Source organism: Triturus cristatus, chromosome 1_2 (assembly GCF_964204655.1).
Source record: "Triturus cristatus chromosome 1_2, aTriCri1.1, whole genome shotgun sequence".
Classification (NCBI taxonomy): domain Eukaryota; kingdom Metazoa; phylum Chordata; class Amphibia; order Caudata; family Salamandridae; genus Triturus; species Triturus cristatus.
The window spans coordinates 441,576,504-441,601,194 of NC_140580.1; the positions used below are offsets into that span (position 1 = coordinate 441,576,504).

Genomic DNA, 24,691 nt, shown 5'->3' on the forward strand with positions numbered 1-24,691 from the left:
TTCTACTGGCCCGTCTGTGCTTGAATCCCAGTCAATTGGCCCCTCTGTGTCTGAGCCCCCTGAGTCTTTTTTTCCTGACCCCTCTGTGCCTGGAGCAGTTAGGTACAATTTGCACCACCAACGGAGGAACAGTGTACCAAAGGAAAAGTCAGATTAGCAGGGATGGACTCGATAATTCAGGCAACAGTAGGATAGGGAGAGATGAGATTAGTGCATTGTTCGGACACTGGATAGGATAGACCAAATGTGCTCCCCTGGAGGGGGTACCTTATCCTGAGCGACGTGGGATTTCTTCAAGAGCTGGTCCGACAGCTCCACCACCTGTGCTCAACAGCGCAAATGTTGATGAACAATAGGAGTCTGCCAGCGAGGCTCTAATGGACGCTTGGAACATTTGCCTTTTTGCCTTTAGTTTTCTTGCATTTCCCCCCCTTGGTTCCATAATGTATCCGTTTGGCCACCCCATTGAGGAGGAAGAGCAGCCATTTGTGGCACCGCGTTTAGAGCGGGATGGACCTAGTAGGTCCGCTTGGTCCACAAAGAGTAAAATAATTTTCATAGTGATCTTTGTGATTTTCTTGATAACACTGCTTGGGATAACATGGTTCTTGGAGGAAAAGTGTTCTGTGCGCTCTTTGATTGGTACGACAAATGTTCCCTCTGAGCATATATTTGTTACTTTAGCACCTCACAAAGGGGAGTACCGAAAGTCTTATAAGGATAATGTGTTTATACAAATGTTGCACCAGACACATAATGCATCTAACATGACAAATTGTTGGGTGTGTGGACTACTTTCCTCAGTGACCCATAAAAGTGAGAACCTATTGTCCATGCCATTATCCTATATCAGTAGCTGTGAGGGGTGGTTTGCATTGCTTAGTATGGTACGTCCACTTCCCCAATTTAATACTTTAGAAAGAAAGAGTATTGGTCCCCGCACCATAATACAAAACGTACGCTTCCAGCATAGAGCACCTCCTGGTGCTCCTACAGGTCAAAAGCCATTTGGTATATTGTTCTTAAGTTCTTGCATGCGTGCATACAAAGGGGTGAGAAATGGAACATGTTCTCATACGGAAATAGATGATTTCCTGAGATTCAACACGTCAGAATATTTCCAGTCCTTCCAGGCTGGTAATGTTACTGAAGATAAGCCAATACCACTGTCAGTGGTTAACACCACAGCTACTTTCTGTGTCCAGGGGAGTGGGAAGATGGAGGTAGGGTAGAGCAGGTTCAACACCACATATAAACTGAGAGCAACAGAAAGTACACCCCTGATACCACCTGTAGGAGAGTAGGATCTGCTTCACATCGGTACCCCCACTTTTTGCTGGTGTTTCACTGTTTTTCGACCTTAGTCTGGCTGTGGCCCTGCTAATCGGGACCACAGCCTAGCTGCTTCCTCTCTAAAATGGTTTGCAGGTACACTAGGTGCATATCTAATTGGATTCTGGAGTGTCTTATAAGCCCCTAGTATATGGTATACTATGTACCTAATGCATAGGTACCTCAGAGGCCTACCAGGGGCTGAAACATGTATTATGCCACCCCTGGGAAGCACTCCAAAATGACACCACAGGTCTGCTACTGCAGCCTGGGTAAGGGTGTGCTTGTACCCCTTACTGTGGTATAGGCTACCTATATCACTACCATTATACAGACACATATAAACCTATAAGCCACTCCTATGGCAGGCCTTGACAATCCTGAAGGCAGAGTGCTTGTTTTTGTGTGAGAGGGTGCCCAAGCATGAGCTGAGCCCCTCTGCAGCTTTCGGAAATACTCCCTTATGGCTGTTCTGTGATACAGCCATGCCATATACTCTTAAGTGCATTTTAACCTCGTGGTGAATGCTAACTTTGGAATGGCTGCATCAAAACATGTCAAACGCTTTGGAATACTACCCCCCCCCCGCCAATTCTGGCAGCGGGGGTAGCATTCCACCCTTCTAGAGGGAGAGACATGTTCACACTGGCTAAACCCGGTAGGACTTTCCTGAGCCCTGGCATCACAGTATGGATGCCTCTGCCACAGACACAGGTCTGGCCTCCTGCTGCTGTCCGAAAATCCGGCAGGGGAGGCCTGGACAATAGGTTTCCTGTAGAAGGGAGGAGCGATCACCTCCCCAGACAGGCTTATGTGTATTGGGGCTGGGCGGGAGCACTCTCTGGTGCTTTGAAGTCTTGCACTGGGGGCACGGTTGGTATCCCTGTGCATAGCCCAGTTCAAACCGGTTACAGGGGCTACCTGCCCCTGCTCTGGCGTGAAACTGGACAAAGGAAATGGGTGTAACCACCCCTCTTTCCAAGCCCACCCATAGGTGGGGCCTTAGAGTTAGTCCATCCCCTAAACTTACTATAAGTATAGGAATCCAGTCCCTAGGACTTTAGATTACCCTGGACAAAACTCTGCAACATATATCCTGGACCTTCGACTTTCTATCACGACTAAAAGATGGAAGAAATCTCCCTTGGGGTCAAGGAGTGACTCCCCTGCTTGGCAGGCACCAAAGAAGCAACTGACCGGTCTGCATCGCTGAAGCTCCCGCCAGACGCCGAAGTCTTTGCATCACCAGAGGTGGATTTCCAGACTTCCCCGAGGCTACCCTGAGTCCACAGAAAAGCTGATGCCGGTGGCTATCATGGGTGACGTGGAACCGTGACCCCTGGACACCGTGATCTTTTGCAGCAACACTATCTTCCTGGACCTCCTCGAAGTTGTGCTTTGAGCTCTGAGTAGCCCCAGCCTTGAGCACCTTCTGCACTGAAGATAGTTGGCCTCCACTCCACGAGTGACCCGTGGGCCAGCTTCAAGTGCGACCGCTTGAGGCTCCTTCCCGATCACTAGCCCAAGGCAACTCCTTCTGCTTGGGCTTTCCTGATTGCTCTAGATGTGCCCTTACTTACCCTCGCTGGGTGAGTCCATCAGACCTTGCTGTTCTGCACCGCAGTCCTTTCTCTGATTTCCAGTGACTTGACGTTGCCAAGGCTTGTTGGGTCTAATCTGGTCGCCGACACTGCAGCACTCGACAGACTTCGTGGGACAGCTCGAATCCGGCTCGTGGACTTCGTCGACACCTCCTGGACCTCGTGGCTGAAGAGTCAAGACATCCATCAACTCACCTGAAGCACCCGACATCTGTGGGCATTGGTCCATCCTTCCCTAGGTCACTGGCAAGTGACCCAGACTCTGTCCCCTCTGCTTTCAGGTTCCTCACATCCTAGATCCAGGCTTGGATCTCTTCGGACACTTCTCCTCTTCATGGCAGCAGCAGTTCTTTGCAGGCTCCCATTGAAATCGACGTCGCGACCCGACACCAAAAGACACCTATGCACCCGGCTTCCCTGGGTGAGGTAACTCGAGTACTCCGGTGCTCTTGTGGGTGCTAGCCCTAGAACTTCCTAAGTCCAAAAGGGTTTGGTCCTGACTCGATTAGAAGTGCCCCTTATCTTTAAATTTCCAACCGCGACATTGCCCATAGAAGATAACGGGAACCCGCGGTTGTGTTTACACACTGCATACAGTCCCCATGGGTCCCCTGTGTCACTACCTTGGGTGGTTTCTTGGGGTCCCAGCGATTCTAGAGGCTATAGGCCTAGTGTCTATTCCAGTCGTGGTTCTTATACCACTTTTTTGGTATATGGTTTGGTACGCCCCTAGGGCCCAAACGTGTATTTGTGCTATTATTGATGATTGCTATCTTGTAACTTAAGTACTTCGAACTCCAGTCTCATAAAGAGACTAGAGGGGTGTGTGTTATCTTAAATACATATATTTTAAATATATACCTGGTGTGGTTGTCCTTTCATTTGATCATTCAAGAGATTATAGACTAGTAAAACAAGGTGCTTTACATTCCTTCAAGACTTAGCCTGAAGGCTGCTCTCCATAGCTACCACTAGGATAGCTTGAAATGAAGATTGTCTTTAACCTATCACCATAAGGGTTTTTTTGGACTGATACAAGGTGCCCACTAGAACTAGTGGGCAGCATATATCAGGCCACCTTCTCACACCACCCCCTAATGTATATTTCATTTGTGGATCCCAAGGTTATGTTTGGCTCCCTAAGGGATGATTGGGCAGGTGTTATCTCTCTTACCTCTTACCCCCTGTGTATATAGCTCCGTCCAGTTACCATAAGGACCATTGCTTGTAGCGCAGGAGTATATACCTGTCCCGAATCAGGAGGCTTATTAATGCAGAAGATATAGATCAGACAGACACCACTTTGCAGCAGTTTACAGGTGCCATGAAGGGTATTATACCCTTTTGGGGACCCATGTCTAATAGCCTTAATATTCGTTGGCTCACAAGAGTTGTTGAAGGGGTTATTAATGCAACAGTGACTATCACTGCTGAGCTTCAAGCCACGAGACTCGTTACCTTACAAAACAGGATGGTGTAAGACTTCATCCTTGCTGACCGGGGAGGGGCCTGTTGCGTCATTGGCAGCAGTTGTTGTGTATACATCCCAGACCATGCCCCTATGTATATGCTGTCATTCAGTAGTTGCATAGGCTCGCATCTGACATCCACCAAGAAAATGGTACATGGACTCTCTCTGGATGGTTCTGGGGTCTATTCGCATCCTGGGGCTGGAAGATTCTTGTCTTCCTAGTTGCAATTGCTGGTATAATGATCTCATGTTGCTTGTGCATACAATGTCTTCCTGCTCTCTGTGCTTACTGTGTAAAAACACTGACATTCAAACCGAAGGTTCCAGTACATGACACTAAGACAACGGTCATGATGATGCAGGGTATCCAAGATCTAATGACAATAGACAATAGACGAAGGCATTTTTGAGTATTGATAATGCATGTATTAACTTGTAGCAGTAGCTTTCATGATATACAAGGAGTAATTTGGTTCTAAACAGTAGCAAAATGTTAGCAAATGCTAAAAGGAGGGTCTGTTGGTATGAAAAATGTTTTTGGTTGACTTCCCCTTGCATTGTACAATTTAAGTTAGCATTTGCGGCACCATTTTGTATTCAGACGCCATTTTGTACCGTGACCGAAACTAAGCTTCTGTCTCATTCTGTTTCCCTCAGCAGAAAGCATCCTCAATGTTTTTTTTTATTTCTCCAAGGTTGAGTTTCGCTGCACTAATGAATCAACTGTTTTGTCATTACATACCTCTCTCGTTAGAATAGGCCTGCTCCCACCCTTAAAGTGAGGGGCACAGGCAGAGTAACCTTGAAACTGAGATAGCATGTACCCGGTCTCAGGATTGCAGCTCATCCTTCTGTCTCCTTTGTTCACCAGCTACTAACTGGAAAATTCCATTCTGGGCGTGTCCTTAGGGGTACTGGAAATGTATATTATGTATTTCCATGTTGGCGGGGGTCAGTCCCTCTGCAGCAATCCAAGGACGCTGGTCAGACTGGACTCCGCTCGAGTGATAACTTTGGTTTGTATTCTTTACTGTCTGACTGACTCTTCATTTGTTTGGAAGGCTGAGAGGTGGTCGCGAGTGACCCGGGTGACCCGATTCGGGTCACTTCCTTCAGGTCACTTTGTGGAGTTCTACGCCCAGGCCTACTAAACACCAGGATATGCATCTGCCCTTTTTAAAATTTTCACAAACATCAAAATGGTAGGCTATTTAAACAAGATAATGTGGATTTAACCAGTTAAGCCAAAATCAGGTCAGGGTAGGACAGGCATTTTTCCAATAGGCTGGAGCCATTTGAGGCTGCTATTACGTCAGGGTGCCTCTGTCACTTTCCTCAGCTCCCCAAGGTTAATTGCAGCAGGCACAGGGAGGCTTCAAGAGAAAGAGGAAGGACAGAAGGGGAAAGATAGAGAGAAAGCGATCAGAGAGGAAGAAGGAGAGAGAGAGGGAATGGATGGATGGAAAGAGAGAGATTGTGTGAGACAGATAAAGGGAGAGAGCTGGTTTGAAAGAGTTTGCCAGGGCTGATGTGGTTTCACAGTCCACCCCTAACCACAATGTGCACTGCTTTCCTCCAGCAATGTTGCAAGATGACATTCTACTTAGATATTGCACACACATTGAAGTTCTATGGACATGTTTTGGAGACACAGAGAGGGAAAACGACATAGGGGACAGGTATAAGGTAGATTTTCTTACCAAATTTAAATAATAAAGAAATGATAGAAGAGATTTTCCAGCTGAAGTGAGCTACTTTTTATGGTTTGAATCTTTTTATTGAGTTTTTGCGCATAGAACATTAGCCACCACCAATGTTCCCTCTAATTATTTTCCTCTGTGTGCGGCAGAGTAATGTCTCTGTGCGCTGCAGCCAAGGCTATGTGCGCCAAGAACCTGACCACGCGTGTAGACCAGGGCTTTGAGTGGGATCAAAATACTGGGGGTTCTTTCAAAGGGGTGTAAACAATGCAATTAAGGGTGTGGCTTAAAAGCAATTAAGCTAAAAATATGTGCATCGCATAGTGTGCCACCCTACTGATATTTTGCTGCTTCTGTTATTGCATCCAGATATACAATACAAGTAACATTACACCTACAAGAAGCCAAGACTAATGGCTTTGTTAATGGTTGTTTTTTGCATCAAGTTGTATATAATATTGAAAATGAGTCCGCTCTTGTGGTTAGGGTTGTGGCTTAATACTCGAGCTGTCGATTTAGGAGATGGGTTTTTAGTCTCGGGTCAGCCTAACATCCTGTGATTCTGGGCAAATCAATTAATTTCCCCATGCATACAAAAAAATATATAATAATAAATCATGTAAAGCACTCCCATAATTTTGGGTTGAGTTCGCACTATATAAAAACTTGCTGCATTTCTTTTCTAAATGTGGGGTAGAAACCATAACAGATGGAGAAAGAATTAGGAAAATAGTGGGAAAGAGAAAGGGAGAGCAGAAAGGAAGAATGAAATATAGGAAATATGAAAAGAAGGAAGAAACTGTGACAAGAAGGAGAGGTCAATAAAAGGATGGATACAAAGGTGAAAGGTTTGAGAGATGGAAGAGTAAAGTTATATTTGCATGGGTGGGTGCACGTAGGAATGGATTGAAGGATGAATGTTTGGGTAGATGGCTGGAAACCTGGATGAAAGGGTGAAAGGATGGGTGATTGATAAAAGGTGGTTGAAATGATGGATGGGTGGATGGATGGATGGATGGATGGATGGATGGATGGATGGATGGATGGATGGATGGATAGATGGATGGATGGAATGGTAAAGGAAGGATGGATGGATTAGATGAAAAGTCATACGGATGGGAGCATGAATAGACAGGTGAAATGGACTCTGGATGAAAGGCTTAAAGGGTGGAGAGATTAATAGATAGGAGGGATGAAAGGACCTCTTCTAGGGAGGACAGACCTTACTAGCTTCACTCTCCTGATGGCATTTGAGGTACCGATCAAATTGGGGGGGGGGGTATTTTAGTTTACTTTTTGCCTACCCATGTGTCCACAACACCTCTTCGACAACAGCTAAAGGCTGTCTATAGGCAAGACCTGGCATTTTAAAAGCAGGCGGTGGCGAGAACGCGTGCGCGCTTCACACGGGACACTGCGTGCTCAGTGCCTTAAAGGTGCGCAGGCGCGTACGTTAGAGGGAACACTGGTGACCACACTCTGTGGCCCAGCACAGATGAAAAGCACTATCTGTCTTCCTCTTACTTTCCTCTGGCGTGCAGACTCACACTAGCAAAAGCTGAGGTCCGGTTTTCCCTGCTTGGTGTGATCCACTCTAGTCTATGCCACTCCACTCGAATAAACTTCACAACACCCCAATCTACTTAAATTCACTCGACTCTAGTCCACTCAAATCCATTCCACTCTTCTCTTCTCCTTGCCACTCCACTCTATGTACTTCAATCTACGGCGCTCAACCTCACTCTGCGACACACTAACTTTTAGCCATGCTGAACAGCAGCCACACGTGTGTACGTCACGGTTAGAACATATTACCCTGCATAGGTGAGAACTATTGGCTTTACCAAATAATGTTTTGTTTGTTTCTAACCATAAAAATGGATCAGTCTAAGGTTGGCATACACAAATTTACTAAAATAACCCATCCCAAATATCAGGGGGGGAAATGAAATAAAAGGAGACTACCTTTTCCTACTAGTTATGGCCCTGAAGTGAGCTGCTTTGTAGGCAGGTGTGCACTGAAGAGAGACCACGGCCGAAGTGGGCTGACTCATTCTGTGTTTTTCTTTTTTAATTGCTGGCTGACTAATCACAAATCTGCTGCTTCTTTTCATGTCAGTGTAAGGGAAGAAATGATTCTGAACATGTAATCGATGCGTTTTATAAAATCCTGCACAAAAAGAATTACACTTCAGTTTATCGGAGTCAGGGTTACATTTGTTTGGGCGATAGCTAAGGTAACTGCAAAATAAAAGCAGCAAACACTCTGTGTCTGTTTGAACACTGTTTTTTCTAGTGTACGGGTTCAACATCCATGTACGAACTTTGTATCCTTGACTGCTGTGAGTACTGGGCTAGTTCTACGCCATGTTTGAACATTTGAGATGTTTCTGATCCAGAAAGGAGACAGCAGGGAGGCCGCTTGTAGGAGGAATGTAACTTTTTTTTTTTGAAAGTGCACTGTTAGCACATTGTATCCTATTTCTGCCCGAGAGAAGGGCCTGTGCGAAGCTGCAATGGCCACAGTGCCTATGTTTGGTCGGCCCGTGGCCAGTGCACGGAGGCAGGGTGATGCACTTTTTTCCCCCTCGTGCTGCTTCTCTGACATCCTGCTGTTGTGGTGTGCAGTGTGTATTATCATCAGAGACAGAGCCTCGGCAGGCAAAAGCAAGCTGGTAGGAAGCAAACTTTGTATTATTAAATGTATATTGCGCACACTGCGTCCTAGCAGTCCAAGTGCCTGTGGCAAGATGTCACACTGAGCTGCGGCTGTGATGGTGGCTTCTAGAGCAAGCATGACCGCGCTTTGTGGCCCCTCCGTAGGTTTCTAATACACGGATCTTCTGTCGCTTACATTACTGATGTGACCGTGCAACAACCGCTCTAGATTGGAGACCTGGGACTGTGCTGAGACCATGTCTTTGGGAGTTCTGCATAGGCAGAGGGTTGGCTCCCTAGGTAACCAAACACGCGATCAGAGACGGACAATCGCATCAAGATTCACAAACACACAAGTAAACCGTGGTAAGTAGCAGTACAAGGTTCCCTGACGGACAATGCATGTGCGACACAAACCCACACTCGTCCACCCTCCTCCACTCAACCGTGCAGCAGCGATGCCAGTTCACCAAAATCCCAGTGGAGACGGAAGTGACATCGCGCCCTTTAACAGCCCCCCCCCCCGATGACTTCACCTGATTGAGCCTTTATTCCAGCCTCCCCTGTACTGCGTAGGGACATGGAGAAGGAGGAAACAGTAAACGTGGTGTACTCTTTTCTGTTCCTTCTGCTGCCTCATGACCTTCGAGTAAGGGTAATGCAAAATGGGCAGTGCCAGCCCAGGGTACCAGCTGCTGCCCTTCGGAATACAAACTCATATCACTGTGAGAAAAGGGAGTGCCTCAGGCAACCGGAAAATTGCAGTTTTTCGCCGCTCGCATTTAAAAAGCGGCCGGCGGCGTGAACGTGCGCGCGCTTCACAAGGGTCACTGCGCGCTCGGTACCTTAAAGGTGCGCGGGCGCGCAGCCGCGCGGGTTAGAGGGAACTATGGCCACCACCTACATCCGTTGGCCGGTGGGGAGAATCGTTATAAAGATAGTCAAGAAAGAACAGAGTAGGGAATAGTAGTGAGTGTACAATAAAAGGAGAATAGAAGAAGAACCTCAATAGCTAATGTGAGCATGTGGTCAGGGGAGAGAGACATGTCATCCTCACGTTTTAGATTTGCCGCAGTGGAGTGTCTGTCTGTCGCGGTGGTGTCCCGGTGAGTCGGTGTACACGTAAGTATCTCGGGCAAGTAAGTTCAGTGAATTCGGTTGATAGACATTCTATAGTGGACCCCTTGTTTTTTCGAAATGGAGGAGTGTATGCATGATGCTTGCCATTAGCTTCTCCATGCCAACAACTTCCCACAGCTTGTGTAGCCAGTCCAACCTAGTTGGAACCCCATCCGTTCCGCATTTAAAAAGCAGGGTGAGCTACTTTTTAGGCAGATCATGTGCACACATGAGCAAGCAAAATGCAATCACTCATAGTGCAAGAGAGTCAACAGATAAAGTGGGCCTTGCCTCATGCCATATTCTTAGTGGGCGGAGCAAAATGCGAATGACAGATGAACAGACAGATGGATAAGAAAATCTGAGTCAAAGCCCCTCTTTATATAGATCTACCTATGAATTTTTTACGATTTTTTTTAACAAGATGTTGGGGAAACAACTAAAGCTGTCTCTAGGCCAGGCATGAAAGGCAGTGTTACAAACATATCAGTAATGAATATGTGTCGTTACAACGCATGCGATTACATCGCATGCCGTTGCAATGCAAAACTTTACCCCGACTTTCTGTCGGGGGAGCGCTGGAAGTTGGAATAGATTAATTTTCTATTCCAACTCCAGTGTGTGCAAGAGTAGGGAAGGTATTGGAGTTAAATCCAACACCTTCTACCCACTGCTGCACACCTTTTGCGTTGCAACGGCATGCGATGTAATCGCATGCGTTGCAACGGTTGCGTTAAAAAGGCTTTTTCCCATCAGTAACATAAAGTTAATATTTCTTACCATATCTGTCCGGCTCTTTCTAGAAGCATCCTACCAATCAGAAGCAGAGTATATACTATTTGGAATGATGCAATCTTATTTGACATAAATTAATCAGTACCTTGAATATTTTCGAATAACCGATGACAATGCTTAGACCAGGTATTAAGAAATCCAAAACGACAAACAATACATCCCAAACGATTTCAGCTGCAACTGAAGGCCAAATCATTGTGCAAATTTGAAAATCCTATTGAAAAAGAAAAAAACAACAAATGTCACTAGAAAAAGGTCACATTCGTTTCCAACAGGCAAATGTAATTATTATACCCCTTATACAGCGATGTCCCATCAAACAGTGATTTGTCTGACAAACACAGGAAGAGATCAGTGGTCTGTGGACACACCGGAAATTGTGGTATTTCACAGCAATTCAGAATATGATTGGAGCAAAAACTTCTGTAAAGTAGGGCACTAACATAAACAAGCATTCACAAATGCAATACGTATGGCTTTTTATATAATGAATTTTAGTTTGTTTTTCAAGACTACCTGCTTTGAGTTTTATTGTCCTAAGATTCTGTGTTTCAAGCACAGTAGTCTACTTGCACTGAGCATGATAACAGTTTGATCTGGGTGCTTGTTATCAAAGAATAATATTTAAAATCCTTTGTGAAGGGTCCAAACTGACTGGTACAGCCGTGCACTCCCTACCACCCTAATGCCAAGTAAAGAAGCATAGCTGGGAGGAAGGTATAAAGACTATAGCACAAATTGTAATGACCAGAAAAGGGAAAGCGGCGTAGAAACTGTTAATGCCACAGCTAAACCTCCATCAGCAAAAGCCCTGATCTACTAGCCGACTCAGCATTCACCCCCCCTACACCCTCGAGAGTATGGTTTGTTCCCAGTGCAAAAAACACGTTAAAACGTACAATAACTTAAAAACTTGGAGAAAAAATAGTTGCACTTGCAGGCTTGCTTTGACTCTCCTGGGTGTAGCCTGGTGATCACATGCTACTCCTGGAGGCCCTTCCTGTCCTTCCACCTACCCAGGTACAGGTAAGTATGAAATGCTGCTGAGGCTTTGAGGTTGTGACATTTGCTGCAGTGTCAGGAGGAGAGAAGGCCCCGCTGGAGCTGTGTGCCCACCACTGATGGACCACCAGGAGGTTACGCACCCTGACTCCTTAGACGGTGAGGACAAGTCAGGAACACAAGAGGTAAATTTAAGGTCAAGGTTTTTGAGTGCCCGGGCATATGATGAAATAGAACTTCCTGGACAACACAGGGTTGGGCAAAAAACTAGTCAATGAATTGCAGTAGTTCAATATCAGGTTAATCAATGCCAGGTGGACTTTTTACAAATTAATGAATGTGTGTGTCGGTGTGTTTGTGTATGTGTCTTGCTGTGTCGGTGTGTTCTTTGGAGCCTGCAAATGTCCCTAGATGTGTGTGGCATAAGAGCCTTAGGTGTTTACTGCTAGCACAAACTCACAGCCTATATTTACCTAAGCATTCTGAAAAATTAAAAATAAGCGTGTTACTGAGTCATTGTGGGCACTTAATGTGCCTGTTTACTGGGCATTGTGAGAACAAGCAATATGTGTTTACTGAGGCCTTGTGAAACATGAAAAAGTATCTTTATCTGAGGCAGATAACAAAATGAAAATGTGGGTATCCTGAATCACTGTGGAAACTAAGAATGTGGGCTGACGTATTCTGTGCTAGTGGATCAATGATGTGTTGATATGGGTCAATTATGGAGTAATGCGCAATGGATCTTGGGGTTGGATATGTGGAGGGTGGGGTTTCTGGCACCAGCAGCTTGGGGACATTACAGAATGTGTTGACATTGGATCTATAGCTGTGCTTATGAAAGAGGACAATTCTGTCCTGCCACTAAACCTATTGTGTGTCAATGTGGGAAACACACGCGCACCAGATATGGAATGCACAGCAGTGGTGTTTGCTTCCCCTCACACAAGGGTAAGTTGAGCAAAGCAGCAGCAGTGCAAGATTCACATTGCCATGTTTACTTTCTATTCCCACCACTGTCTTTTTGACTTCTGAGACCAGGAGAAGCAAGCACCGTGACAAAGGTACAGCAGGGCAAAAGAGGGGTAGCGGCTGCTAACACTGACCGCCTCTAATAGACATCCAAGGAGTTTATTAAACTCTGCCCAATTCAGAAACCAACCATGATTCTAAAATGGACTGAAGATAACGTGGGTGTTGTCACCAGTCTATTCCGCAATGCAAGCCTTTGAGGAAGCACTATGGCATCAATTGTTCGCATCAAGCGCGCAAATCGTGATGAGGGGAATGCTTGAAAATAAGCCAAACCACTGACAATGACTCTTTGAGCCCACTGGGCCACACAAGATGGAGGCCTCGTTAAATAAATCCAGAGACGGGTCACTATTGGTTTGCATAAGATGGGCCTCTGCCTATAGTGATGACTTGAAATGATGCCCATAGCGACTGCCAGTGGTTTAGACTGTTGTAGTCACAATCCATCTATATATGTGACTGCGATTATTATGGAAGGGGATGCCCTTTCATGCATCCTCCTTCTTCCAAATCACAGTATGATGCAAAGTGCATATGGCAAGCAGGAAAAGATTTCTGACTTGCAATTTGGTACATTGTGACTTGTAGCTTTGCAGTTGGAAACCCTGTGATTTTGCAAATCGCCAGTTTTGCAACTGCAAGACCATAGGCGCATCAGGCAAAAAGTGTGTGTAGGAGCAGTGCTTAATTTGTAAAATATGAAGTGCAGGTGCTCAAATGTTTATTAGAGGCTACACCTGCTTTTTCTTTTTTTTTTTTTGATTGCACGGTCTGCGATTAAGCGCTCGTTTGGAAGAGAGTGAAGATAATTGCTCTCACTGATCTTTTGATACAAGAACCTAAATTTGTGGATTTACACTAAAACTTGCAACTGCTCAAATGTCAGGCAATGGAGCCATGGCCATCACGAGTCACCCACAGTTAGAGGTTCTAATTTCCTGTCTGTGCCATCCCCGATAGCGTGCATTCCAGAACTGCCAGAGCAGTGAGACACAGATGAGCCCGTTTTTTTGCCAGCCCCCACGGATTTAGCTATTTTAGCCACTCTGAAGCAGAGGCGGATACTTGAAGGGCAGGGACCCCGGAAGCATTACTATCCAAGATGACAGATGACACCCAGGATACTACAGCAGCCCAAAATGTCATCAGGGGCCAGGAAGCAGCAAGACACCGATGTCAGCAGGGGCCCAGGATGCTCCAGAAGCCCAGATGTTATAGGAGGAACAGATGGCAGTCACAGCCCACAATGTTAAAGTGGTCCTGATGCTAGTCAGGAGTCAGGACCCAGGATGATGGCAGAGGTCCAGGATGCCGGCGTCTGTGAACTTATGATGTGGGGTAAAGTGGTAAACACCTTTCTGGAAAGGAAACCTGATCAATAGACTGATGCAGATAATACATTCCTTCCCAAGGCTTTTCATTCAGTTATACAATTGTCCATAGACACAGGTTAGAGGCAATTTAGGAGTTACATTTCTACAGATAGGCCGGTTGCTGAAAATGTCTTTTAGTGCACTTTTTAATTGCTTCAAAATAGCCATCACTGCCGCAAATGGATGTAATTTAGCCCCAATATTGCAAGTTGGCCGCTGCCTACTCAAGTCTTGTGACACTAGAACTGTGGGCGAGAAGTGAGCATGGAGTGTGGCCTGCAGCTTGTCAATAGAGGCTATGAGCTCCCCTGCAAAGACATGTAGCCACGGAGTGCATTCTCCTGTACTCATGGATCTTCATACAGAAACCCAAAGTGCTTTTAGAACAATGGGGTGTGTGCGTCGTGCGTGCACAAGGTTTTAACTTTAAAGCCTGAATCGATCTGGAATATGGCCGGTCAGGAGGACTGGTATAGGATACTGCCAAGCATTTGGGCGAGTGAGCACAAACTCCTCTTGAAAAAATTCTTAACCGTGATTCACTCGGGAGACGATACCAACACTCTGCCGTTGCGCCAAGTTCAGTAGTAAGGTAAATTAAATACATCAGTAATGCAATCTGTGACGTGCGCAGCAGATGCGTGTAGACCCGGCCCTGATAAGTAAGTGCCGGTGCTAAGCACCGGAAAGCACCGGCACAAATTAAGCACTGGTACCAACATCAACACAGTACATCATTAGCATTACCTTTCCATTGGGACAGTTATTAAGTACTTGTGAACAGTCAAGATAGATGGTGGTTCTTAGCTCTGGATTGCTAACGGTAACTGCAAGATCTATACCTGTGTCCCATTTCCTTGTACGTTAGAGCTCCCCGCTCACATAGTTCGGGGGGGGGGGGGGGGGGGGGGGGACAGAAAGAGCAGAAAAGAGAAGAGGGGGGTGGAGGGAAGGGGGTGGTGCTCTCTGAACTCCGAGGATGACATGTGTGCAGGCTGCATGATTTATGCTGGCTGTGCGCCCGTGGTTACCGTCTTCCCCACTCCTCCCTACACGCCTGCCATGGCAGTCTCATTTTGGTCCAGAGAGTGAGGCCAGAAGTATCTCTGTAACGGTTTCCAGATATCCCTGGGGCGTGCCTGTGCAGGCATCAGCTCCCAGTATTCAGACATCTGGTTGTAGCAGAATGCCACATCTTTAAGCCAGTCAGTTACACGTGGACTCCTGTGGCAGCCCCAACAAATCGAGATTTTCCTCTTGGCCAACAGTAGAAGCATAGCCGCTAATTTCCTGCTTGTTGCCAGCACCATGCGCACATACCCAAGCAACACAGTCAAAGGGGAGTGCTCAAAATTCTGCTCTAACATCGCCTCCAGCACCTCAAATGTGGTTTCCCAGTATCTCGCAATATCCGGACAAGTCCAGGCCAGATGTAAGAATGTCCCATCTGAAGCCCAGCATCTCACACATCTCGCATCCTCACTCAGGCCGATTTTGTGCAACCATTCAGGAGTCCTGTAAAGTCTGTGTATGAACTTAAAGTGGATCAGCCTCAGCCGGTAGTTAGGGGACAGCTCGCTGGCCTGTACGCCCATTTATCTTTCACTATGGGGATCCCCAGTATCTCCTCCCACTCGACTTGCGCCGAAGGGACACTGACAGGTGCTGTGCACTGCATGCCCGAGAATAGCCTGGTAATGTGTTCATGCTGTGACGGATTACCTAGAAAGTGTTCTAAAACCTGGAATGTTGTGTGCGCTATCCGGAACGAGGTGAAGTGGCCTCGCAAAGCTGCTCAGAGTTGGTAGTATGTCAATCTTTCAAGTAAGCCTGTATTCTCCCCCGTCAGCGTGCTGTCTAGCGATATAAAGGACCCATTAGGGAACACGTTCCCCCTAGTGTGTAACCAGAGCTTCTTCAGTCTCTGGCATACTCCTGTGCCCTCCAAGAAAGGTAGCACTGGGTGTCTCAGCAGCGGCATCGAAAGGGCATACATCATCTCTAGTTGTACCCTGAGTCTCAGCTCTCGCCATGCCCAAACAGTGCATCCCACCATGTTTATCTCTGAGCGCAGCCTAGTCTGTGGTCTGTAGAGGCCCATATGTAGCGTTGTTGGAGCGGCTTGGTCGTGCTCAGTTGCCGTGTGCACCATGAATTGGGTCAGAAAGAGCCAGTAGAACCCAAACTGGGCCTGTGCACAGTTGTAGTAAAACTCCATGTCTGGGGCACCCAGGGCCCCTTGTTCAAAAGGCAACGTCAGAGTCAGGAGACCCTGGGTTGGTTATCCACCCAAGCTAGGGTGATCATGTTCGAACGCAGTCTGTGCCTGAAGTCGGTGCTACGGGGTAGCGGGAGGTTGACAAATACATACAGAAACTTAGGGAGCACTAACATCTTTGCTATGGCTAATCATCCCGCGAGGGACAGCAGTAATACCTTCCAGCAGCCTAAGCTGCTCTCGAACCAACCCATGAGTATCGCCAGAGCTCCTCAATGTTTTGACTGAGCCAGATTCCCAGATATTTCACCAGGGTCTCCGCCCAGCTAAGTGGGTATTTCGACTGGATCCGGTCGGTGACCGTGGTCAGCTTGAAAATAACCGACTTCCCCCAGTTAATGGTGATACCTGATAAACCACCAAATCTTATGATTTCCCTGATCAGGGAGACAAAACTCCCATCCAGGGGTGTTGTGTGCAGATTTAGATTCCGTATATAGGTTTCCCAACTTATGCCCTTATATAGGTACAATTCACATTACCATTATTTGGACATAGAAATCCGGCCCTTATTTCGACATTGTCCGTACAAACCAAATACAGGCATGTCCACCTACATCCGTCCATCCACGTCACAACGAATATCTTGGAAAACCAGACCCTTAAGCCTTTAGGAATTTTCCTCAGCTTGAATATTGATTTCTCCAAGAACTCATTAAGTATGCATGAACATCTATTCCTTAGGGGTTCCTTCATGACGTTCCTCTGCCCGACTTTTACGTCAATACTGGCATTCCTAGACACCTTCAAGTTATAAATATACCAGCACTTGCCCTGGCAAATTGCGGTTCCCGGAGGATTCGATCCAACCCAGACTACGCAGTTCACCACGGCAAGTTCGGAAGGAGATTGAGTTCCAGCCTGATGCACTGACCTGATTCTGCCATCCTACTCACAGATAATCCAGCTCCAGTGATCTCTGACTTCCCTTGCGGGGAGTTAGACTATCGAGTCCAGAAAAGAGATTCCACCCTCTCTCATTCTAAGGTATGGAGCTGACTAGAACTTAGAGAAACTTTTGGCAACTCTTGGCTAAACTAAAACATAGCTAGCTATACTTTAGAAATGGCACCTACTTCAAACCTCATACTGCACTTAGGTTAGGCACACTGGGGTAGAACAATTTAGAAGCATCAGATGAGTATCACATTTTAGCTTATGTTATTTATGTATGTATTTTGATTAATATATGTCATAGCTACAAACCATGCTATTGCAGTATTATTTTATCTTACTGCTAACCTCGTACATATTGTACTTTGCAGTCTGTCTTACGATTGTAGCAATCCATATCTCTTGCATGAGAAATAAGACTGATCAATAAACCCTTTTATTGAAACGCCTGTCTCTCTATTTCTGTGCAACTCTGTAAAAACGAAGCATGCATGATTGACTAAATGAAACTGTTGCCTATTGTTTCCACGATTCTGAGACTGTTCCGATTCTAAAAGGAAAAGAAATTGTCATGTTTATGCGGTTGTCAGAGACTAATCCCTTCTTGTATATTCAAGAAGTTTCTAGTGACCTCTGAGTTAGCTGGCACACACAAGTAATTAAGTTTAATATACTCGATAGAGACATACTGACCTTAGTCCAATGTCAAATCTATAGTGTATTTTATTCCAATGCGCAGAGCCTATCAGGGATATAGGAACTACACTACAGGGGCTTGACATTTAGTGTCATGTTGTCCGCATACAGCTACACCAGGATCACTCTTGGGACAAATGCTAGGCCGCAATGTGTGTGGTGCTGTCTCAGACGAGCGGAGAGGGGCTCCATGGCCATAGCAAAAAGTAGGGCGGACAACGGGCAGCCTAGTCTCATGCCGTGGACCACCAAGATGGGGGAGGAGATGATTCCATTTATCCATAGCCTCGCCGTCGGTGAGGAGTGAAGCAGGGCGACTAGTTTTAAAAATGTAGGGCTAACGCCGAAGCGGGAGAGAAGCGCGAAGAGATATGGCCATTCCAAAGTATGAAAGGCCTTGGTGGCATCCAAGAAGATCGCGGCAGCTGGGAAGGAGGAATCTATTTCTTGCATGGTCGTGAAAAAGGTGCATACGTTGTGGGATGTACCCCTACTGGGGACGAAACCACACTTTGGGCAGCAGCGGGAGAAGCCATGCCGCGTTGATCATCTATAGTGGTCTGTAGGAATCTCAGAACAGTGGATCCTTATCTGGTTTAGGGATCGTGATAATAAGCGCTCCTTGGAGGGATGGAGGGAGCACTCCCCGCTCCAATGACTCCTCATACATGTTGAGGAGATGTGGCACCAGCATCGGAGCGAACTCTTTATAAAAATCGTCCGTCAGGCCATCCTGTCCCAGGGCCTTATCCCCAGGCAAGGCGGGGATCACTCCTATCACCTCCTCCTCTGAAAACGTCTTGTTCAGATTTCTGCGGTGGACGTCTTCCAGCCATAGTAGCTGGATGGATTCAAGAAAGGGGTTCAGATCAGAGTGGACGTCAGATTGTCTCGCAGCATAGAGTGAAGAGTAGAAAGATAGCATTTTGGTTTAGACCACCTCCTGCCTAATCGCCCTCTCATTGTCGGTAGTACGCAGCTCGCATATATAGTCGTTGGCCCATGGTTTTTTAAGAAGACCAGCTTGTATTTTCCAGACGCGCCCCCCCTCGCCATAAATTCTGGCACAAGCCTCTTTCCCTAGGTAGTGCGTTTCTCTTTGGGCTGCCTCTTCAAAGTCTGTGATTTTTCCTTTAATGATCCCCAGGACCGCCATCTGATTAGTGATGAAATATTCCATTTCGAGCTCCCGTATCTCTCCATAAAGGAGCCTGAGCTATCCTCGCAGTGAACAGAGCACTCCCGCCTGCTTAGCTATACACTCACAATGTGGAGGAGGATTCTACTGTGCCCTTATTCAGTGCAAAGTATTCCACTATGGCGGAACGGATCGCATCTCGAAATACTTGGTCTCGCAGAGCTCCCGGTGGGAGTCTCCTGCTAAAGGCTCTGCTAGGGACACCTTGTAATGAGAGCCCGAAACATACCTCACATTTCAACACATGGACATCGGTGACTCAGACAGACCTTCTTAGCCATGTTCACAAGCAGTGAAGGTGCGGGTGGGGGGGTAGCTTAATCATATTCTAAGATTTATTCTCTTAAGCATAGAACTGCCCTCAGGTATCCATCAGCCGATATACCTATTTGTCCTTGTCCAGCAAATGCTTCTTTACAACAAACATTGGCATTAGGCAACAGGTCTCGCCTTTGTGACCTTATAAGTGTTTAGCTAGAGGTATTGGCTTTGCCAATGTTTTTAAGCTATGTTATGGAGCATTATGATTGCTGTGCAGCATGTTGAATAGTTATAATAACAAAAGTGTCATAGCATTTGTGTTACCTTATACATAACCAAGAAGACATGTACAACTGAAGAAACCTATTAAAAAAAGAATGAACATAAAAAAATTATATCTACTAGTTTTTTTGTCCTTGCAATGCTGGCAACTTCTTTCTGCCTGTTTTATTGCTTGTTTGTTATAGCTTTTTATTTGTCATGGGGGAGGGGACAAACAGCGGGAGGGTGGAGGTTGAGAAACAGTACCTCAATTTCAACACGAGCAGCGGACAGACACTAGGGGAGAATCAAAAGATGCCAGATTCGGAGGGCAGACTTAGGTCGTGCTGAGTGATGCTGAGGTGGTGATGTGTTGGTGCGGAGGTGGTGCTGAGTTATGTTGAGGTGGTGGTGCTGCTGCACTGGTGCTCAGGCTGCGTGCTGCTTAAGTGTGCTGCGTTGGTGCTGAGGTGGGGCTGTGTTGATGATAAATTGGTGCTGCACTGGTAGTGGTGCTGTTCTGATTTTGAGGTGGTGCTGTGCTGATGCTGAGGTGGTGCTAAGGTGGTGCTAAGGCGATGTTGCAGTGTCTACTTGTAGCATATATTGTTACATAAACTCACATTACATTCCACATTTGGAGAGTGCAAGGAGGCATTCCTTAATATTAATTGTATTTCACCAACGATTGAAAGCAAAAAGAAAGCACTAAAAGTTTAAGCGTGCAACTTAAAGCTGTTTCCATTTTCATGAGTAATAAGTGCATGTTTACCTTTTTAATCGTATCCAAATAATCATGTTGTTAAAAGCACAATGTAAATAGGTTGATCCTAATGTCTGCCATTTTTTTAAACTACACTTCCATTAAGTAAGTATATTATTTAAGGTTTTGACATTTGAGCTAATAAAACCAAAAATTATACAGGATGAAACACATTAGAGAACCAAACGGTGGAAGTTTAAACCTCTTGAAGGGTGGACAGCTTATTTTTTTTAATATAACCAATTATTGCATTATGCAAATAGACCCAGAAAAATAATGAGCCCGTTTTGGAAAATTAATCATAGGGAAAATGAGAGGATCTATCATATTTCCAGGAAGACTTACTTGTGGCATGATGCACTTATTGTGCTTTGCCCAGCAGACCCCGGTTTTAGAGGACTAAGCATATGAGTGATTTAATAAGACTGACTGTGCAGGCACACAGGTGCACACCTGGGGATGGCAGGCCTGTGTCTCCTGATAGATTATCAAGAAAGACTGCTTACCTGAACAGGGAGGGGAGGGAACAAGGGGCTGGTAAAAGTGTGGGGGTGCAGAGAGTGGTGGGAAGAGGGGAGGGAGAGAAGCAAAGAAAGGCGAGCGACAGAGGCAAGGAGATGTGGGGGAGAGAGACTGCTGGGTGGAGACAAACAGGCAGAGAGAGAACCGAAGCACAGATGAGCGACACAAGATAAGTAGGAAAAAATGCCAAGGTAGTGTGAGAGGTGGGTGGATAGAGGTGAGAGAGGAATGAAAGGAGGGCAATACTGCTTGGGAGGGAGAGAGAGAAATAGGTAGAGCATAGAAAGAGCGGAAGAAAGAGAGTTACCCTGGCTTTTACGACGGTTTGTTGCAGGTAGAGCGAGGGGAGGAGAAGAGGCCAGCAGAGAATGGAGGGACATCAGAAGTAGGGGGCACTTAGAGGAAGGTATGAGGTAGGAGACAGACACAGTAAGGGAGAGATAGTGGGGACTGACATTGGCAGTTTTCCGCGAGACCAAGGCAAATAAGAAGAGAAAAGAATTCACTAAACCATTAAGCAAAAAGAAAATGGGCAGTAAAGGTGACAGGCGCACGGGGAGGTGCTAGCTAGATGTACATTAAGGGGTGGCATGAAGGAAGATGCACGGGCAGATAGGCAGGGAGGGAGCCATGCAAACCTAGATTGAGAGAAGGCCTGGGAGGCAGGGGAGGCAAGGAAGGCCAGACGGGGAGGTGGGCCACAACAGTCGCAAAAAAGCTAGGGACAGATTAAAGGAGAGGCGTGAGGGACGCCCTCAAGGGGATCTGGGGTGAGGGAGTGAGCCAGCAGAGAAGAAGAGAAAGGGAAAGGCATGCTCATGGGAGGCAGAGGGTGAGCACTAACAGGCATAGATGCAGTGGACAGGGATGGAGAGAAGTGCACACAGAGAGTGAGAGGGTTTGGTTAGAGGCATGTTATACAAGGGCAAAGAGAAACAGCCTTCAAGTTAGAGAGGCACATGCTGATAGCTAGGGGGTTACAGACTGGGCAGAGTGCGAACAGTCAAAGAACAGACAGGAACAGAGGAAAAGAGAGACAGACAGGCAGAATGGCAGTAAATGGAGAGAGGTTTTGATGGTGAGACAGCGCAAAAGACGGACGCTGGTGGATAGAATGGGGCAGAGAGGAGCAAAGGTTTCTAAAGAGTTCTGCTGTTCAAACCTTCCACATAAAGACTGTCAGAACAACCTACAAATGTTCAGTGTACATAAACAACCAACAAAAATTTTTAAATCTCAGAATTAAGATAACTGCATTAACATTATCTACTAAAAATGGGAATTAGGATGGTGCATCCCAAAAACAAATCGTGGACATAGCCACCGCCTCTCTTTCATCACATTAGGAGTTCTGACAGTGGGAAAACCCCAATCTCTGTAAAAACCCAGCAAGATGTACAGCATGGTCGTCCGTGGCAGTGAGAAGAACACAACCATCACTTTAGAAACAGCACATGCATGTGCATAAAACATATACTGAATATACATTCATTCAAATGCGAACTTTCATTTTGTATAGTGATAAAAACTCATCCAGATATTTTAACATTGCCCCGCTCACCACTGTCCAAGTTAGACAGTATCTAGAAAACAGCTTTTGCCTTTCTGCAAGGGACGGGTAAGGGTGTGCAGTGTTGGCCAAGGCCTCATAGAGGATGGTGTAGAGGTTAAGTTTACCTTTTATGAGTTGTAGCATCCTTACAGAACTCCCCAGTGCAGTCACAAGATAATGGAACATCCCAGTGTGGGGGCCCAGGGAAGTGGGGTCTATTATCTGAATTCTAATGAAACGAAAGTGTCTCAGTGATGTTGTGGGACTTTCACCAAATAAAAACATGGCCAGCATCGCCAAACCGAGAGATCTGTCAAGGCTGCCCGGGGAGCCACGCAGTGGCCCCTCATCAGGGCGGCCGCCTTAGTGCCACAGGAAGGCACTGGAGTCGGCCTCCTAGTCTCCCTGGGCCGGGACCAGGGGGACTTACAGCCGGCCACTTCCAGTAGTGGGAGGGGGGACAGGGGTACATATACTGTCCCCCGCCCACTGAGCAGCCTCTTGTCCGCTGCCCGTCTCGCCCGGTTGCCGATATTGGCACTATGAGTTAGTGTAGGATTAATGAAATACATTTAAAAAAAATTCACCTCAGGCTTTCTAGGTGGCCTAAATGAAATAGGCAAAACTGACATACAGAGCCTGCACTGAATCTTTTCAGAAGTTTTAGCCATATAACATATACTGAAAGGAACGCACTATTTGTTGTACAATCATGAAACTGCTTTCTCGCAGTTATCCTGCGCAATTTCAACAATGCAGGAAATAACTCGATTTGTATTATCAACAGCTATTTTATTATTGAAAAAGTACTGCTAATAAATCATCTGCCCAGCACTAGAGGAAAGTTCCCAGTAAAAAGAGTGTGCTTTTGGCATGTATTCCAGTCCGGCCGCAGGGACAGAAATCAGCCTTACACTGCAGTAACAATTTGACAGTTCTATTTATTGGGAGAGACGGTCTTGGTTTGTGGGAAGGGGGTCCCAGTAAAGGTTCCCCAGATGTTGCTGGGCCATCAGCCAATAGGAAACAACAAATTGCTAGACTCTCAAATTGTAACAGGGGGTAGGATTGAAGGTTTTAAAGTCACCTCGAGCAGAAAGGGGAGGTCAAAAGTAAAAGGACAAAAATCGAAACATAAGGCCTACAGTTGATCTTTTTAGACCATAAAACCGCACGCTATATGCAAACCATGGGCTACACAAACAATTATGAAACTGCTACCTCGCAGTTATCATGTACCCTTTCACCACTGGCAGGCATGTTGCATTTTAGAGTACGGCCATCGTTGTTTCTCAAAACTTTTAGTGTAAGGATTTACTTACTTCTTCCCTCCCCCAAATAATGCTCGTACGACACCACCTTACATCCCAGAAACTAAGAAGCAATGTGATGGGGGTGTGGGGGGGGGGAATTTTTCTCCGAGCATCAAGTCCAGATCAGGGTGGTAGCAAGGACGGGCTGTAAAAACCCCAAACAGCCCCGCCCTTCTCCTTGCACAGTCTCTCTTTCCATATATCCATCTATATGTATGTCACCCTTTTTGCACACAAAGTCAATCACTTCCATCAAGACACAGGTCCAGTCAATGGGCTGTGGAACCCGTAATAATGTATCGTCCAAAGCAAATACAATGAGGCACTGCTCTGCTGTGTTTTATATATTTATTACCATGACAACACGTTTTGGCTTTAAAGCATTTAACTGTGGGTTCAATCCAACAAAGAAAATAAACAGTGCAAACCAAACAAAAACAGACTATCAAAAAATGTACCGAACAATGACATTGATTGTTTCTCTTCGTACCACTCCAATGGTGAAATTATATTGTTGTGCCTAATGCAGCGTTTTCTCAAGAAGTGAGTTATGTTTCCACAACTCATTGATAATAAGTTGGACACGCAATATATATATACAAGCACCTTACACAATTTTTGCAAATTTTTAGATTGCTACTATACAAATAATCACCACAATGCCCACAATTCAAACATCCGTAAGTAGCTGCTGCTTCACAGTTGTAATTTCTAAACCCGATTATCGCCCAAATGGGCCCTAGATTTAACAAACATATTGAGACCCTCCCAGCGATATACAACACACTGCGGAGGAGGGACTCATTGAATTTATGTTGGATGATATACATATACATTTAATATAAAAAATTTAAATAAACTGCCAAC

The 24,691-nt window shown here is 46.0% G+C and overlaps 1 protein-coding gene across 1 annotated transcript in view; it reads right to left on the bottom strand.

Moving 5' to 3' along the window:
• The window catches only part of FFAR4 (free fatty acid receptor 4), a 91,140-nt gene that overhangs the window by 12,202 nt on the left and 54,247 nt on the right, over window positions 1-24,691 (bottom strand). Inside the window, exon 2 of the mRNA XM_085614978.1 lies at window positions 10,762-10,890. Coding sequence (XP_085471104.1) covers window positions 10,762-10,890 — 129 coding nt within the window. The remainder of the gene's footprint in view (window positions 1-10,761; window positions 10,891-24,691) is intronic.